Source organism: Nymphaea colorata, chromosome 12, assembly GCF_008831285.2.
Source record: "Nymphaea colorata isolate Beijing-Zhang1983 chromosome 12, ASM883128v2, whole genome shotgun sequence".
Classification (NCBI taxonomy): Eukaryota; Viridiplantae; Streptophyta; class Magnoliopsida; order Nymphaeales; family Nymphaeaceae; genus Nymphaea; species Nymphaea colorata.
The window spans coordinates 16,918,445-16,936,034 of NC_045149.1; the positions used below are offsets into that span (position 1 = coordinate 16,918,445).

The 17,590-nt window shown below is 39.4% G+C and overlaps 2 protein-coding genes and 1 pseudogene across 3 annotated transcripts; all 3 read right to left on the reverse strand.

Annotated features, from left to right (window-relative positions):
* Window positions 1–54: 54 nt before the first annotated feature.
* On the reverse strand, window positions 55–9,473 carry LOC116265692 (methionine aminopeptidase 1A). 2 transcript variants are annotated; one of them, XM_031646494.2, is made up of 17 exons: window positions 9,339–9,473; window positions 8,219–8,312; window positions 7,915–7,965; window positions 6,480–6,662; window positions 6,125–6,200; window positions 5,893–5,940; window positions 5,734–5,778; window positions 4,784–4,883; window positions 3,862–3,913; window positions 3,722–3,763; window positions 2,660–2,721; window positions 2,473–2,571; window positions 1,586–1,659; window positions 1,428–1,497; window positions 1,124–1,189; window positions 879–967; window positions 55–376 (listed from the first exon to the last, which is right to left on the reverse strand). In XM_031646494.2, the coding sequence occupies exons 2-17, from the start codon at window positions 8,290–8,292 to the stop codon at window positions 308–310; spliced, it is 1,200 nt and encodes a 399-aa protein (XP_031502354.1). In that variant the 5' UTR covers window positions 8,293–8,312; window positions 9,339–9,473; the 3' UTR covers window positions 55–307. The 2 variants fall into 2 exon arrangements, with proteins under 2 accessions (XP_031502354.1, XP_049936822.1); XM_050080865.1 differs by lacking the exon at window positions 9,339–9,473 and adding an exon at window positions 9,058–9,169.
* Window positions 9,474–9,614: 141 nt separating this feature from the next.
* On the reverse strand, window positions 9,615–12,855 carry LOC116265691 (pectinesterase-like; annotated as a pseudogene).
* Window positions 12,856–14,361: 1,506 nt separating this feature from the next.
* LOC116265948 (protein SMALL AUXIN UP-REGULATED RNA 51-like) lies at window positions 14,362–15,346 on the reverse strand. Its single transcript, XM_031646959.2, has one exon. It carries the CDS (start codon window positions 15,114–15,116, stop codon window positions 14,562–14,564), a length of 555 nt encoding a protein of 184 aa, XP_031502819.1. The 5' UTR covers window positions 15,117–15,346; the 3' UTR covers window positions 14,362–14,561.
* Window positions 15,347–17,590: the final 2,244 nt, after the last annotated feature.

A 17,590-nucleotide genomic window follows, 5' to 3' on the forward strand; every position in this document is an offset into this window, starting at 1 on the left:
TTGAACTCTGCTGTAATTACGGGAGAGAACACCAGAATGGGTCGAGACACGAAAGTCAGCAACAAGCATAATTCCATTTCACATTGTAGTCCAAATAGGCAAAAGGGCAAGAAACAACAGGAAATTCCAGAAACTGTGGCAAGTTTTATTACAAGTTACTTCTAGAATAAGTTGTAAACGGTTAATGAACAACAGGTGGTCCACAATGAACCAGATATAGAATAAGTTGTTACCGGCTAATGAACAACACGTCTATGTTGGCTGAATCTCAAAAGCCACTATGTTGAAGGTCGAATAGATTTCTAGCTTACCATGGGAACACATTCGGCGATGATGGCAAACGTGCTGTAAGGACCTCAACGCCAGTCTCAGTTACCTACATGACAATTCCTCAAGGCTTGAGATCAGGCAAAACAAAGATACCACTGGAGACGAAAGCAGCCAATATAGAATACAATCACACGATCAGAAATTTGAGAAAAGGCAAAAAGACAAAATGCAAGTGCTACTCTTTCAGGTATGAATCTAATTTTCAAAATGAAAGCAACAACAAAAGAAGATAAGGAATTATAACTAGTTCACTTTTGATGGATTAGAGATGGTCAGCCCAATCACATGCCTTATCTGAGGAGCAAACAACAGACAAGCATATACATACATTTGCACTATCAAATTAGGAAGACTATCAAATTCACTAATAGAAAGATATGCTTTATCTTTCCTCAAATAATCATGCACAAATGACATAAGCACAGTCCCAACAGAATATCAAGTTTCAAGGTAGAGGCATGGGAAAAAGTCATGCCAGAATATAGTTGGAATGAGATAGATTATCAAGATAAAAAGATGCAAGACCAGAAAAACTTGAAAACACAAACCAGCAGTGTGTGTTCGAACTGGGCGCTACGCTTGCCATCTGCAGTGACAGCAGTCCAACCATCAGGCCACATACGATCTCTCCAGACACCTAAGAAGTACACAACATCAAAGTTTCTTCAGTACACAATCTCCATAGCATGCCTCTATCTACAGTGGCAACAAGAAGTGCAACAGACGACAAAAAGAAGGAAAAAAAAATAAAAAACAAAATATAAACTGAGTCAGCAATAATAAGATAATTCACCTGAATTAATCATGGGTTCAATAGTAAAGGTCTGTCCAGCTTTCATTACCCCCACTGCCTTGTTTTCTTTTTCCTAATTAAGGCTGACAAAAGGGCTAGAAATAAACTCATAAGGAACCTTGTACGTTAGATTTGCAAATGAACTCACATGGATTTGGTCAACATAGAACAAGTAAAAAATTCAATGCCAGCATTGAACAATCTCAAATTTGGAGCTGCAGTCAACCATTCTCTAATAATATGCACTTGAACTGGAGAATATCCAGATTTATTTCTGCAAAAGTGAGGAAATCTAAAAGGATACTTCCATAATGAGGAATATTGGGTGCACAATGGAAAAGCTCTCCAATACCATGACCGCAGTATGATTTCACCTGATTGTGACCGATCATGAACATTCACAGAATGTCAATACCAAAATATGAAGGATTGATGGACAAAAACAGAAAATACCAAAATTACCACAGATAACTTGGACATTGACGCATGTCGATTGATAACTTCTCCAACTTCACGGAAACGTACTCCAGGTTTAACTGATTACAAAAAAGTGATCTACATTAATTGCCTATATCAATTGCAATTCCCCCTAGTTAAGCACTGGACACCTCCACAGATTCAGTGTTCCCAATATGCTTATGAAAAGAGAACACCATAGTTCATAAGATACCATCATCGACAAACAAAAGGCTTCCAACCATGATGATGACACATATGTTATGGGGTGTTTGTAGAAGACCTTTATTTGAGATAGAGGAATTGACAATCCAAGCCTTCAACTATATGTGTAGATAGAATGAAGATAAAAGTCATCATCTAGATTTATGCAAACCAACTCTTGCCCCTTCATATGCCAACTGTAAAACTAAGTTCATAACATATTAATGAATTTCAATACTAAAAAAATCAATAAAAACAGGTAAATCAACCACAAGCCAACATTTTCCACTATTTAGCTCAAAAAAGGAGGTTTCTAAGAAATTATGCACTTCCTAAAGCAGCCACATGCTGAACTGGCAATAGTAACAGAGACAGGTGTTATGAGTACGTTTGAGATTAGGAGCAAGAACGACACAGACACATTTCAAAATCACATTGGCAGCCATGAAACATGTTCTTAAATCCGAAACACTCAATTGTTGTAAAAAAAGGAAGATAAAAAAAATTGACAGAGATTTTACAGCATAGACATGCACTCACAACTTAAGCTCTATCCAATGCAAAAATAGGTTCTAAAATCAACAGACTGACTATTTCAAGTAGAGACAAATAACACTCACAAACTTTAAGATGGAAATCTTCAAGACACATAATATGCTCTGTACGCACTCACATGTTCACACAAGTACCTATGGATATTGCGTTTTCAAGGCATTCATATGTACAACGAACAAGTTGTTGAGACTCCTCGTCAACATTCCCAACAAAATAAGTTTCATTGAGATCACCTGGAAGTTTAAAGCAAGAGAGTAACATAACAATCATGAGGATACAAATAAAACAGTATGCAAAATACAAAGCAAGTACTTTTTATACCATGCACACCATCATAGTAAACAGTTACATCGACATTAACAATGTCTCCATCTTCTAGTCTCCTGCATAAAAGACCGACAGCAATCGATGTTCATTAAAAATCAATAGAACAATAGTTAACATCCAAATGGATGTTACAATTTATAACAAGTAACAACTATCCATAAATGTAACGGCAAGCTGCATTAGTATATGCATTGCACTCATTTGTTTTGTAAAAAGAGCCAAACAAGCTACAAAGCCCACAGATTCTGACCGAAGGCTGAAGCAACTACATTTCGAGCATAGAAAACCCAATTTTCTGCAGCAAAGCATTGAAAAATAAAAAAGATGATACAACATTCTCATTTTAACAAATGTAAATTCATGTAACTGCAAAGATGCAGAAGCCCTTGCGAAGACATAACAAAATAACCAAGGAATATAAGTTTTTCATAAACTAGAAATGTGAACTATTTTTTTTTTTTTTTTGGTTTTCCATTAACCTTATTGGAGCCTTTGTCACGTGGGTACTGCGGTAAAGGCAGCATACCCGTACAGTCAGGTATGACACTGGTACTGGTACTGTCCCGAGTACTTCTTGGGTACTGGTCAAACAGTACCAGATACAGTCAATGTACCCAGGACCATATCCATCAGACTTAGAACTCGCTCAAAGTTGACCGAGTCCTTCCCTATCCAAAATTTAGGATTTCAGTTTTGTTCTTTACACCATTTACACTTAGGAAATGCATCCATAGTTGTGTTTTCACATTTTGTTCAATAGTTTCTTCTTTAAAATCTATAAATTTTGAATCACAAATGTGTTATTTTGTTTGAATTCCTATTATATATATATATATATACACACACACACACACACAAGTTTTTTTGAAAACAATCCGAACTCGTACCAGCACCCATACTGGCACCCGTACCTATGTGACATATATTGGAGCGAACATAATTATTGATGCTAAAAATTTGGATTCTTCTAAATTCAATAGCTTGAGAAACTGAACCAAAAATTCTGCAGCTTAAGCGTGATTTTGAGACAAGGATAGGTGAAAACCATATGCACACCTGGCATCAGGAATTCCGTGGCAAATGACTTCATTGACTGACCTGCAATAAAGATCAAATGTGGAGGACGAATTACATTAAATATGAAGAATACTACTTTCATGATTCAATAAAAGCTGCTTATGAAAAAAGTTACCTACGTGCAACAAGACTTCGGAAAGAAGTGATAATTTAATGGAGATGGGTATGCGCCTGGATGACAATAAGCAAATTATCAATTTAAAGAATAACATAATCCAGCATTCAGACAATTAAAAACAGCACGGGCAAGAATATCTAACATTGGTAATTTCCCTTCATATGGGTGTTTTCCTATACCATTTTGTTAATACAAGCACAATAATTTCTCTCATAGTATTTTAACATTGACAAGATTCTCATGCATAAACATGAAGCAACTATATTTCTGAAGCAAATGCTACCAACCTTAACCATTCAGAACTTTGTGACAAGAATAAGCACAAAAAGTAAAAAAAGAAAAAAAGAGCAAGGTGCCACAAGAGAAGCAATCCACCTGCAGTATTAGCATTGGACTCCATATGTTTTTGTAAAGCCACTATAAGCTCCATTGGCATGACAAAAGAGCACACATTCCTAGAGCAACAGAGATAACCAAAAAAAAAAAAAAAGAACTGATAATTTGATAGTTATCTAGTGAAGGATAAGCATGGAACAGCTGACGCTTCAAGTGGTGATTGTAGCCATGATGAAGTTCTAGTGGTTCAACGCTATTATGCTAGTAACACTTGTGGTGATATGCTGATAGAAGAGAGGAATATATGGTATTAATAATTTGCAGGTCTTACTTATTTCATTTATTTATACTTATCAAGTTGATTAAAAAAATAAAAATGTGAAACTGGTCATTTGAGACAAAAAAAAATTACAAACATAAATAGAATGGAGTTATTTGTAGATATTTTCAACCAGAACTTAATGCAAAATTGCAAATGACTAGCTTTCAATAATATTAATCCAATATGTTCATTGATAGCCAAAACAAACAACCTGTTATTAAGAGAACAGACAAACCATTTTGGCAGTTAAAGCTTGACAACATACCTGCAGCAATTGTCGCATTATGGACCAATTCATCAATTTCATCAGTTGTTACTCCAGGTTTTATTGCACGAGCTGCTACGTCCAAAACTTCCCTTGCGATCTAGGTTTCACAAATACAGAAAAGGGAAATGTGAACCAAAGAAAACTGAAAAAGACTCAAAAGTCAAAAGTTACAATAGAGCTTTCTGCAAGTGTTATAGTTGTAATTCTCCAGAGAAAGAGTCTATTAAATAATGGAGAACAGATCTACAATCAACTCCATTAAATGTGATCAGAAAATATACTGTCACTGACACCTAACAACACCTAAATGTCGAAGTGGTTAACCCACTCCTACTTCCACTTCTGCACCATTCCTCTCCTACAAAATGCTGCTTCTCAAAGTATGGATAAGCAAAAGGATAAGATGGGATAGATAAGGAGAACAGTATGATTTAATCTTCATAGACGGACACAAAACCATTCCTCACACAATTGTCTCACATCCTAAAAAAGGCCACATTATGGTGGCTGGCAACAAACGAAATCAGAGTGTGCTGGAGATCATAAAGATGACTGGAACACTTTCAGCTGAGTGGCCTACTGTTTCAGAAGGTGCATACTGAAGATGCATTTTACACTTAATGTGAGCTGCAAACTATGAAAGTATGAAACTAATACAAATTGTTTTCTGTGTTTTGACCTAAAAACCATCTCCATACAAAATTATCCGTTCGCTTTTTGTCAATAAAATGGATTCCAAGTCAATTACCAAACATGAAGATAAATGTTGCAGATAAACTTCTTTTTTACCTAAATGTTGCAGATAAGCTTCTTTTTGACCTACAGTCAAGCATGAACTTAATGCCCTATTGCTATTACTACATTACTAAAATGTATGATGGTCACACCATAACAGCAAAAGTTTCTACTTGCATTAGTATTGAAACAACTGCTTTTACAATGCTTACTCTGCAAGTTTTTCTCATTCTTTCAATTTGTTCAGGGGTCTTGATCTGCAGATGCACCACATAATGAGAAAGAAGTAATCAATGTCCTAACAATCAAAAAAGCAAAAAATGATCCTGGAAGGTGCAACTAACTAAGCTAAAAGTTGTAACTTTCAGTACCTCTACTATATTTTGCAGGTCACTGACAGGCTCAATTTTTGGAATACCCTGAAAAGCAGATGCATATCAATAATATCATGTGGCGTGAGATACTTGTGAAAGTTGCTTAAGAAGATCAACAATAAGCATGTGATCAATAACAGTATAAAGGATGCCTTATTTAATTCAGCCAGCCATATGCTAAATAAAAATCAAAAGGAGCAAAAAAACAACTCTGTCTAAGGGCACTCACATCAACAGCCCAATCAGGCTTAGGAATTCTATCTGGAACAAATCGTTGACCTGAAATAGGATATGGCCTTAACGTCCTGTTGAATTAACGCATAAGAAAAGTACATATCATAGAAAAGTAGGAATTTAGCTGCACTTAGATGCATCAGAATATTGGCATCAATGACAACTAGAATATAAAAGTTCATAGGCAAGTGGAGTAAAGTGTAAACAACACGTGTCATCTTTAGTTATCTAGTATATTATCAAGATAACAGACAAACATACACAAAAAACAATGACTTTCTATTTGCAAAATATGAGATTCCCGTAACTTCAGATAAAAAAATCCAAAAGTTAACTTCATTAAAACATACCCAGTCCAATCAAAATAAGGAAGCTGCTTTGTTCGCGCCTGTCCTTTCTTCAAGCAGTACAACCAACCCTTACTAAGTGCTGCAGTGATGCATTCCTGTGGATTCCCTCTAAAAGTATGTACTTCTGAATTTAAATGAACTGATTTGTGTGAGCTCCACAATGCTTTGAAACAATCCTGAGAGCTGCAAATTCCAAACTACTTAATTATCAACTGCAGTTTCAAGGGAGTGTTAAAGAAGGAACAAAAATTAAATGACCCGATATTATGCATGTGGATCCTTTTGCTAAACAAGGTTGAGAAAATAATGGAGTAGATTAAACAAATGATAGTGTGAAATTAAAAATGGGCCCTATAACAATCAGAGCATTTCTAACATGAACTAGGTCTCTGGAAGACAATAAATGTAGACAAAAGTTAATATGGAAAAGAGTGAAAAAAAAAGAAGCTTTTTTAATGGACACATGTATTTTACCATGTAATCACATCATCTAGCTTGATATAGGCTTCCGTAAGATTGAAAAAGTATTAATAAAAAAAACATCATGAAGAAGGAACAAAGCAAGCTTTGTGGTGTCTCACAACTAAAATTTACTCAGTCGGAGTCACCCCTTTTTTCTAGCATCATTAACAGTGTGGACTAAAATTCTCCACCTAACCCCATTCTGGAGGCATATAAAAGTAAAACATATTAACTCTAATGTCGCTGAAAGTTAACATGAATGTACACGAGACTAAAGAAGTTTGTTCACATCATTAACATAAGCCAGCCCGATGTACATGGTCAGCTTGGCAAGCCTCTGGTATGCACAATTGCATCATTTTACCTTTAATATATTGTACTTCCAGTTTATGATCCTGGACTTGTATTTTATGCATGTAAAAGCACATAAAAAGAAAGTGTACAATCAATAGACGTATAAGAGAACTACTTATATGTCTTGTATCAAAAGTCAAATACCCCATTCAATTACTAGGGAGCTGCTACTCTTAATATTCTAATCAGAAGGCATCCACACTTACCCTTAATACATGGTACTTCCAATTCATCCTCAACTGTATTTCATGCATGTAAAAATACAGAAAAAGGAAGCATACAATGAACTGATGTATTAGTGAAGTACTTATATGTCTTCTATGAAAAAATCAATACACCAATGCAATTGCTAGAGACTTGCTGTCTTAATATCAAAATAAGTGTGTCTGCAATTGGTGATAAAAAAAAGGTACACAATGATCAAGAATGTTACTAAGAGTGCTGCAATGAATTCACAAACTAATGTCTTGGTGAATAACATCACATAAACTTGAACAATCCATCCACTGAAAATAGTTAAACGGATGGGTGAAGTAAAAAACTTCACTTCTTGAAAAGGGAGAGGAGAAAATATTGCAAAGGAAAATAAAAAAAGAATCTGATGATAAGCGTCACTAACCAGAAAGCAGCACCTTCTTGAGGCAGCTTTAATTCTAGGCATTTAGGACACCTAAAAATCACAATAAGATGAATAAGAATTGTGAAAACGCAAAAGAAAAGAAAGCCAAAGTTGAGAAGCAGAATAAAGAAAACATCAGATATAAGTTATCTCAATAAAGTGATCATCAGATTGGCCAACCAATGTTCGCCAAACAAAACCACTAGCACAACAAGGCCAGTCTAGCACATCGTTACTCGGAATGACAGAACCTTATCATTCAAGCATTTCTTTAAAGCGAAATGAGCAGACAAGAAAAACATACTGAAGTCGTGCAGTATTGCCACACTTAACACATGGTAAACTTGTCTCTGCAACTGTATTTGAATCTTGATCCATGTTGCCCTCACTTTATGCCTCTGGTGATGGAGGGTCGCAAAAGAAAAAGAAGTTAGAAAAAACAGAGATGGAATTAGTTGTGTTTTTTGACGAATACAGATAATTTGGCATCACACTAACCATGACATAGGGACATGACAAATCATAGAAAAAAAACCAGGAGCAATATCAAAAATACCGACTGTAACATAAAACAGCCTCTCAATGAGAAGAGAGCAAGTTGGCATCCCATAGGCATAAGCAATATGAACAGCATGTTTGCGTCCCTAAGCATGTAATCATGCTAATTGCTATGTGGTAAATTGGTAATGATTAATGAGCTAGCAGTACAGCAAAACCTACGTATGACTATTGACTAATATGACGTAAACGTGAATTCATCCGTTCAACCGCTATTTCCACATTTTGAGTAGCCGTATCTGCCTTGCTTCCACGTATATGAACATGGTTGGAAGCAACATACATGTCATGTTAGAATTTATAAGGTAACTCGGTTGAAACATTGAACCCAAAAGCTAAGACTGAAATGGTAGGACCAATCCACGACAAAGATATTGCACATATTGTTGTTGCATGCAATCCCCCAGTTCCTTATTTGCATAGACATCCCATTTGGCAACAAAAACACAGCATCGCTCCAACGAGAAACAGAAGCGCCAATAACCCATAATTTCGCACACAAACGACCACAGATGTTTATCTATCACGAAACAATCTGCACACCCATGTTCCTTACAAACACAAACTTAGAAAAGCAAGACCAACCAAAGCCCCGAGTCCTTTCAAAATCAGTATTATAGCTGCTTCTGCTACAAAATTTCTTCGTAATCTTCACGTCAGCTAAGCATCGGAACCCAAAGAGCGGAAAACAAGCAACCTGGATGCACCCAACCAAATACGACAGGCTAGAGCGCGTAAGAAAGACTGCAGAAATGGGTATTGTTCAAGATCCCAATGGAATACGCAAGCGATTCATTATTCCTAAGCCAAAAGAAAAGCAAGGAATGGAGAGAGAGAGAGAGGGAGAGGGAGGGAGAGATGCTAACGTTTTAGAAGTGAAAGCAAGAAAGACGACCGGCCGTCCTTCCCTCTCCTTGGCGCGCAGCAGCTGTCTCTCTCCCTCCCGCGACAGATTCAAGAGTCGGGCCCGAGCACTGAGGTCTTTCGCTCGGCTGCTTTTTGTAGAAATGCCAACTGCCAATGGTTTGAACCGAAGGTAGGGTTCGGGGAAGTGAGGAGTTGGACTCAGCTGACCCGATCCATCATCCGGGACCCAGTGTCCCACTTCCCACACAAAGATCAAAGATCAGGGTGCAGTGTGCACCCTCCTCTTCTGTGGTGGATCGGATCCCATCCGGCAGGTTTCAGCGTCCATTTCATATCCCATAATGGTTGTTCTGTTTAGGTGCGTTTGACATTGAGAACTCGGTGTCCTAGTTACAACTCAAAATTGGAAAGTCTATATCGGACTTTACAATCTACAAGTTATGAATGGAGATTTTCAAATAAAACCTTCTGAATTGCTATTTTATCTGTGCTTTTAAGATTTGTATTGGAATGCTACAAACAGAAGTGTTTTAGTATTAGTCATATGTAATGGGATCAATCAAGGAGCGTGATCTTTTTGAAGTCCCATTGGCCCAAACTGCATACATATGGTTAGTTTATACATTCAACTGTGCTGCAAGTAGTTGACTCAGTAGTTCATCTCACCACATCTTCAGCAAAGGAATGCATCATAGTGTCTTCTTCCAAGTTTGTCCAAGATGGCTTTATAGCTCGACTGACCAATGTAAGGAAAAGGAAGAAGAAGAAGAAGAAGAAAGACTCCATCCCCCATCCTTTCCCAAAATTTAGTTACAAGGAACAAAGAAATGAAGGAGTTGCATCTGCAAACAACGTTTCTTTTCTTGTGTTTAAGCGTCAAGTGTTTGAGTGAGGGGCAGTGCCACAAGGGAGATATTCTTCCCTGATGCCAAGAATGCCTCGTCTTCCAAGCATCAGAGGAGGCTTGCTTAAATTCCAGGGAGGAAAGGAACCCCTGTATGAGGAATCCATGACTCCCCAACAAGGAAGCTTCTAACGCTAAACACAGAGGCGCCTCTGGAATCCACAATCAGGTGCAGACCCTTCCACGTCACACGTTCAGATGTGTTAGCTCCTGGTCCGAAGTTCATGTACTCGCCATAGTACAGAGTATCCAATCCAAAGTTGCCATCCCACTGCAACCACCCCTTTGGATCGATGAGACCACCAATCTCAGTTTTGAAGAACACAGTTCTCGAGTATTTCTTCCATGGCCTCCCCAAATAGCTTTTGATTGTGGCCGGCCGAAACCCCGAATCGGCTGCCACCCTCGAGTTGTGGATCACGATTCCGGTGTTCTCACCTCGATCATCCCTTCCTTGGGCGGTTATAGCGTTGGACTGGTGGTCCATGGGCCTCCTGATGTAGATGTTGCATAGATGTTGCAGCTCTGGAGCACGGCCGCTGCGTCGCCGAAGATAAAGTCGATTGTCCCGTAGATGTCGCATTCCCTGTAGAATTGCCTGAGGGAGTGGAGGTAGAGCGTGTCCTGGTGAGCCTTGAAGCTGCAGCGGTAGAAGGCAGCCATGTCTGAGGCCACCATTAGTGCAACAGCTTGGTGCATTTGGGGCCCCGCTGTGTTCTCGAAGGTCATGTCTCTTGCAATGAAGCCATCAGCAGAAACTCCTGCACAAATAGAGAGCAGACCACAATTTTTTTTATCACGTAGTATAAAATTCAACATTTACATATCATCATGTGGGATCTCCACTCTCCACCCATTCAATTAATGCTGAAATCGACATTCCTGAAACTGCATACTGAATTAAAGTCAAGTAGTAGCAGAACCTGAATTTCTTTAGCAGATTCGACTATAATCAGAAATCATGATCAATCCATAAGCTCAGACCAAGAAGAACAATGGAGGAGACCACCGAGAAAAAGATTGTAGAGATTTACCAAAAGTGGCCGAGCTGAACGTGGTGTAGCCATCAGGGACGTTTCTATTGCCCGTCACCACGGTCTTATCGATTCCATCACCAACAAAAACCAAGTTCTTCAACTCCTTGCCGACTTCCACATGCTCTCTGTAAACTCCCTCTTTCACATAAACCACCACCCTCCCCTTCTTCCTCCTCCTCCTTCTGTCTCTAGATACCAGAGCATCCAACGCCCCATTTATGGTCCTGAACTCGCCGGAGCCGTCAGCAACAACCACCAAAGCCGCTCGCCGCGCCACCTCTCTCCGCGGCTCGACCAGGAGCCTCCTGTTGGCAGTTCCCCTTAACCACGACGGAAAATGAACGGAGCCACGCACTCGGCCACGACGATCATGACGAGTAGACGAACCATTACTGGATCGATCGCACAGTGCCATTAGTGCTAGAGAGTTGCTGATGAACTTGGAGACAAAAAGGGTCTGGTTTTTTAGCATCGGTGCACCAAGTGTGCTTGTCTCGAGCAGGCCATCCAGGCAAGTCCTTTGGTTAGCCAGGGCCGCACTCAGCCAGGTTTTAGCATCACCGCTTGCGTCACAAGGGCTCATTAGGCCTGAGACTTGCGCTATGCGGTGCTTGGTGAGTTGGTGAAGATGGGTGCAGTCGGTCCAGGCCGGAGACCGGCCATGCCTGCTGGTGAAGAGGAGTCAATATGTGCAAGATTGTGGGCAACTGCTTGAAGGGATACCCTCTGCAGCTGGGACAGTGCTTGGGCACCACCATGGCACAAGTTGGGGTGAGGTGTCTGCAAACAGGCCCACTGTAGCATGTGCTGAGGAGGCTGCTGGTTGCAAGAAACACCCAAAGAAAGAAAGAGAAAATGACACACAACAAAAGGAACAAAAGAAGCACACATTTTCTCACAGTTTAAAAGATGTAAGATCGAGTAACAGAGTGAACAACTCGATCGGCACAGTGGGATCACCATACGAATTTCGTGGACTTATGAGGGGATTGTATTTGTCATGGCCGTGTCAATATACTGTTGACAGAGTTCATCCTTCTCACACAGGCTGGAGCAAGAACTATCGAGTTCAGAAAGGAACAGCTGCTTCTCTCACCTTCTACTTGAGAGCATATCTGTTCAAACAGTGCCGACTCTGGAAGGGGGAGGTACAGTTGGTGCTTCACCAGACCAAGTGTTAGCTGCATCTCGAACACCACAAACGCAGATAGAGTTGTTCGTCAAGTGAATTACCATGCAACGTGTTGCTTCAATGGTCGGAGCCTCGGAGGTGTAGTTCTGCCATTGGAAAACTTGTCGAGTGCACGCCAAAGAGTATTTTGTAGCACTTACGTATATCTGTTCATGCATATAGAAACAACAGAAGCGTTAATTAGCGCAAATTAATTGGTAAATTGAAAGGAGAAAGAAATTGAAACTTGTTTTTCAATCTTATGTACAGCAGAAAAATGTGTTGCTTTATCTTGGTATATGCCACTATAAGGCATACTGTATACGCTCTATATATGCTTTGAAGAACACGATGATAAGTAGATCTCAATTTAGTTATGAAGATATTGGAAAGTGGAAAGAAGATGTTGATTTCAAAGGTTTCTTGAACGCCATCAAGGAAATGTTTTGACAATAGAATGGTGATTCACTTTAAGTTCGTAATAGAAGCAGCTAAGAGAAAAAAGAGAGACTGTATTCACACTTGTGACTCTGGACTTTCAATGGAATTTATGATTTACCCTTCCGTTTAACTTCTTTGGACAAGCAATTTCTCTATTCCATTTCTTCAGTGAGAGAAACTGAGTAAGGTGGCTGTCTCAGTTTTCTCACTACAGAATGGATCTGATAAAAGAAATTGCATGACCTTGGTTTCTTTGATTTGTTTTAACTATAATTTAATTGAACGCAAAATTATTCAAGGGCTTACGTGTTTGTCGTAAACGGTACTCTTCCTTTTCTGATCTCTCCAATAAAAGTTTCACTCTTGATGACAATGCCTTTGGAACTATCTCATATTAATTCTACTTAAAAATGTCAGACAAGTTGAAGAAAATGACGGCGACGGCTAATTTTCTTTTCGTGTGGAAATAAAAAAAAAATACCACTCAACTTTTAAAAGGGAAATAAAGTAATAAACATTCATATCCTATATGATTTATTTTGTGGCAACCTCCTATTTTTCCGTTGATTGGTCGAACATAGGCATATACGATGAAAACCGTACAATATAGCATGCTATTGTTCCAATTGTAAACTAAAATGAGGCTGTCATTGCAAATTTTCCCATTTAATTTTGTATATAAATAATAAATGAACCGATCAAGCATATCGGAAGGGGTTGTTTGATTGACTGGTTCTCAGATATGTGGTTATTCTGAGACTTCGAGATCTTAAATCTTGAGATTTTATATTCATATCTTATAACAATTGTTGCAATATTTTTATCTTTATATACGTCACCTTTCCTAATGGCTACTGCTTGACGACTCGACCTGCAAAAGTGCAAATCCCGCAGCCGTGGATCCACGAAGTGGGATTGCCAGAATCGTGATCATGCTCATAAATATAAACTTTTGGAAAGCAAACTTTAGTGGAGTTCTTATATCATCAACTCTTATGTTTTAGTTTGTTTATTCAATCGCAACAGATTTATTAAGAGTGAGCGCTTATCATAAGTTTGCAATAGACATTGTTCGTGCGCTTTGGATTTGGTAAATTTATTAATCTTGTAAGACATGATCCACATTTTTTGTTTAATGAAAGATTGTTTTTTGAATTACCAAACCCCGATATGCGTGGAGAATCTTTGCATTAGACCCGCAAACTTACAAGCATAAAAGCTTTGGGATCCGACCAGACGACACTAGGGCGTGTTTCGTTAGAAAAACATCGTGTTCTTAGAACACATGTTGAAGGTAACTTTTAAGAGTGTTTGGCCAGAAAAACATTGTGTTCTTAGAACACATGTTGAAGGTAACTTTTAAGAACATCATGCCACATTTTGTAGGGCTGCAAGATTAGCCATTAGTTTCTTGATATAATGAGTGATGATTATGATTTATGAACGCTAATCGCACAGAGGAGGGAATATGAAATTAAATAAGCGCCGGTGGCTCATGCCACATTTCCATTCCCACAGTCCAGAAAAGCTTCAAGCACACAATCTTCAACCAATTCATATCTTATACACAAAAAAGAAAATCCACAAAAGCGACACGAATCGGAACCAGCCGAATCGGTTCTCTCAGAATCCTAGACACAACGATCAAGGAGAGCAGAGAAAAGAACCGCTACCACGGATTCGTTGCGTGACGGCCGGTCAGCCGATGGCCGCCCACGGCCGACCTCCTCCTCCCCCTGGTCCGCCACTTGCCTGAGAACCTCTCTCCGGCGATCCTTTCCTGCACGCTCTTGAAGTAGGAGACATGGCAGGGGATGGTGATCCCGCCGGGCTGGCTGAAACCGTATTCCTCCACCGATTCCTTGAGCAGTTGGCCGAAGAGCGGGTGGTTGAAGTAGATGACCGGGACGACGAACCGGCGTTGCTGGTCGCCCTCTTCGCCGACGTAGACCACCAGGTGGCCCTTGGGAGTCACCTCGCTGAACGTCTCTCCCTTCATCGCCTTTTTCTCCGGTCCCCTTTCCTCCTTGTTCCAAGAAGCGGAACAACAAGAGAGACTCTTTCTGATGATACGCAACCCATTTCTTAATGTCTTCCCTTTCTGCTTCTTCGCTAGCAAAGATCCTTCTTCATCATCTTCCAACCTCGCATAAGATAAGGGCCTTGTTCTCGGACGTACCAATTTCCATAGCTTAAAAAATCTGCGACAAATCCTGATGCCCATCTCAACGCAGTCGACGATCCACCAAGAGAGTCTAGTGAAGAAGGAACAGACTCACAGAGTCATGGAGAAGATGGTATCATGGAGGATAAGCAGTTTAGTTTCAGTAGAGAGAGAGAGAGAGAGAGAGAGGGTAATAGGGAATGGAAAAACTATTCCATTATTGTTGGTAATTGGCTTTGGCTGGGATTTTGTTGGGGAGGAGCTACCATCTTCTTCCTAGGGAGAGGCGGTGGGGCTTTTATAGGAGTGGTGGCGGCAGAATTGGGAGGACGATGGAAGAAAGTGGCTGGTGAATGGTACCGTACCACGGGGTTCCAACAGGGGCAGGGTCCGATTGGGATGCTTCTTGGTTGCTTCCCGTTTGAGAGCTGTGTTGTCCGGGCGATCCAGGACGAATTAGTCCAAGATGGTGTAAGGTTCGTGTGGGTCAAAGTCTAAGTCGGACCTCGTCATCTCCCTCATTGTTCTTGGCATCTTACCTTCATACTTCCCTTAACAAAAACTTGTGGCTGCTACTTGATCTGCTATAAATGAGTAAGGTAGCCGTATTCAATGTTCTTGATTTAGCACGACATTCGAAGGAAAATTTCTTCGAGAAAAGGATTAAGGAAAAGTATGACTATTGCTTTTATGGTAATAGAAAGCAGCTGTTGTATACTTTTTGTTGGTAACTAAGGAAAAAGAAGAATAAAAACTCTATAAACGAATCTTGTTGAAACGTTCATAAGATTCAAACGCTTGGGAGGCGACTGATGAATTACCATTGATCTTTAAAACGATCTAAGATCTTAGGTCCTATGAATTTTCAAACCATTGATTTCTAACAAAGATTTGAATTCTTTGTTTGAAGGATGGAAGGATCAAGGCTTATATTCAAAACCGAACCTGATCCGTGTTCATTTGTGCTGCTGTTTTCCTTTGCCTGGGACCCAGGAATCATGCCAATGGCCAGAGCAGCCGCACCTTGTAACCTGTTGGTCCTACAAAATGACATTGAAGTTGGAAAGAAATAGGGCATTGAGAGCCTAGGCACATGCCTAGTTCGGTGAAAATTTGTCCATGCCTGCTTGCCAGCTCAAACCTAACAAACTATAAGCTTGACCCAGGTTCGCCCCACATGGCTAAAACCATCTAAGTCTTGTTTACCTTCTTCGTATTAGAAAATAAAACATCCTTATTTTTTTGGGTGAGCAGAATAAGTATTTCATCTTATCGTTCAAAATTTCTATCCAACCCACTGTCTTCAGAAAGTATAATGTTTGCTTTCAGTTGCTTGAGGTGCCACCCCACCATTCTTCAAATTTCTATAGAAATTGTTTATAGTTGAAAGCAGGTTCAAGTTGTTATCCCGAGGTTTTGTGTTCTCTTGGATAAAGGAAAAACTAGTACTCTTTGAAATGGGAGATCTAACAACTTTTTTTTTTTATATGTATAGCTGGTTTCCATTTACAGCCAAACCCTAGCTAGTGCATAACTTCACATACCAAAGTGATGAGGTCTAGTTTTATTAACCAACAAGGGAAATGGGAAGAAAGAAAGGAGGGAACTAATTAATGCTTGAAGAATTTTTACATGGGGAGGGTCTGATGGCAATAGCTGAACCAAGGACGCTTGCTTCACCTGGAAGAGTCTGAAACCTTGGAATGTAAAGATTTGTACATCGAAATCTTGTTTGAGAATATCCATTCCCCTCGTGAGTCTCAATGAAGCCATAAAGAGATTTCATATATAAAGTTTTAATTTTCTTTTGGGTCTGGACCCCGAGATTTGAAGAAGTGATGTGAAGCCAGGAAAAGAGTTTCCTGGTAATAATGATCGGTCTAAAGCAAACAACATTAAAACCAATTTGAATATGCAAAAACATCCTCCATCTTCATCACCATTGAAAACAGAACCAAGAAAGAGAAAAAAGAGAGAGAGGGAGAGAGAGAGAGAGTTGAAAATTCTAAAACAATGGTCATTTTGAAAAGAACAAAAATGTCCTTTTACCAAAAAAAAAAAAAAAAAGTCTTGGCAGTGACTTGGTGACATGTAAGGGGTCAACCATTGAAGAGAAGTCTCATCTAACCAAATTTTTATAACTTTTGTTGGCAAATGTCATTTTCTATTGCTTTAAGTTTAAACAAGGTTTATTAGCGGAGCTACACACACAGGCTGGTGTGGGCTTATTGAACGTTTTATTAATACTCAAAATCATAAGATTGAAAATTATGCCCACACCAAACTTGGGCACTTGATTTAAGTGCCCTCAACCAAAAAATCATGTCTCGGCCACCCGTGAGGATGAATTCTGAAGCTAGACCTTCGTGAGCCGGCCGGCTTGATACCCACCCCCAGTCACAGGTTTAGGAATGAGAAGAAAAATTTGAAGACTGGCTTTAGTATAACCTTCAACGGAGCCGTTTCATCTTATTGTCCAAACAAGGTTGGAGAAAACCTTAAGTAACATATAAGTGGTAATGGTAGTGGTGGAG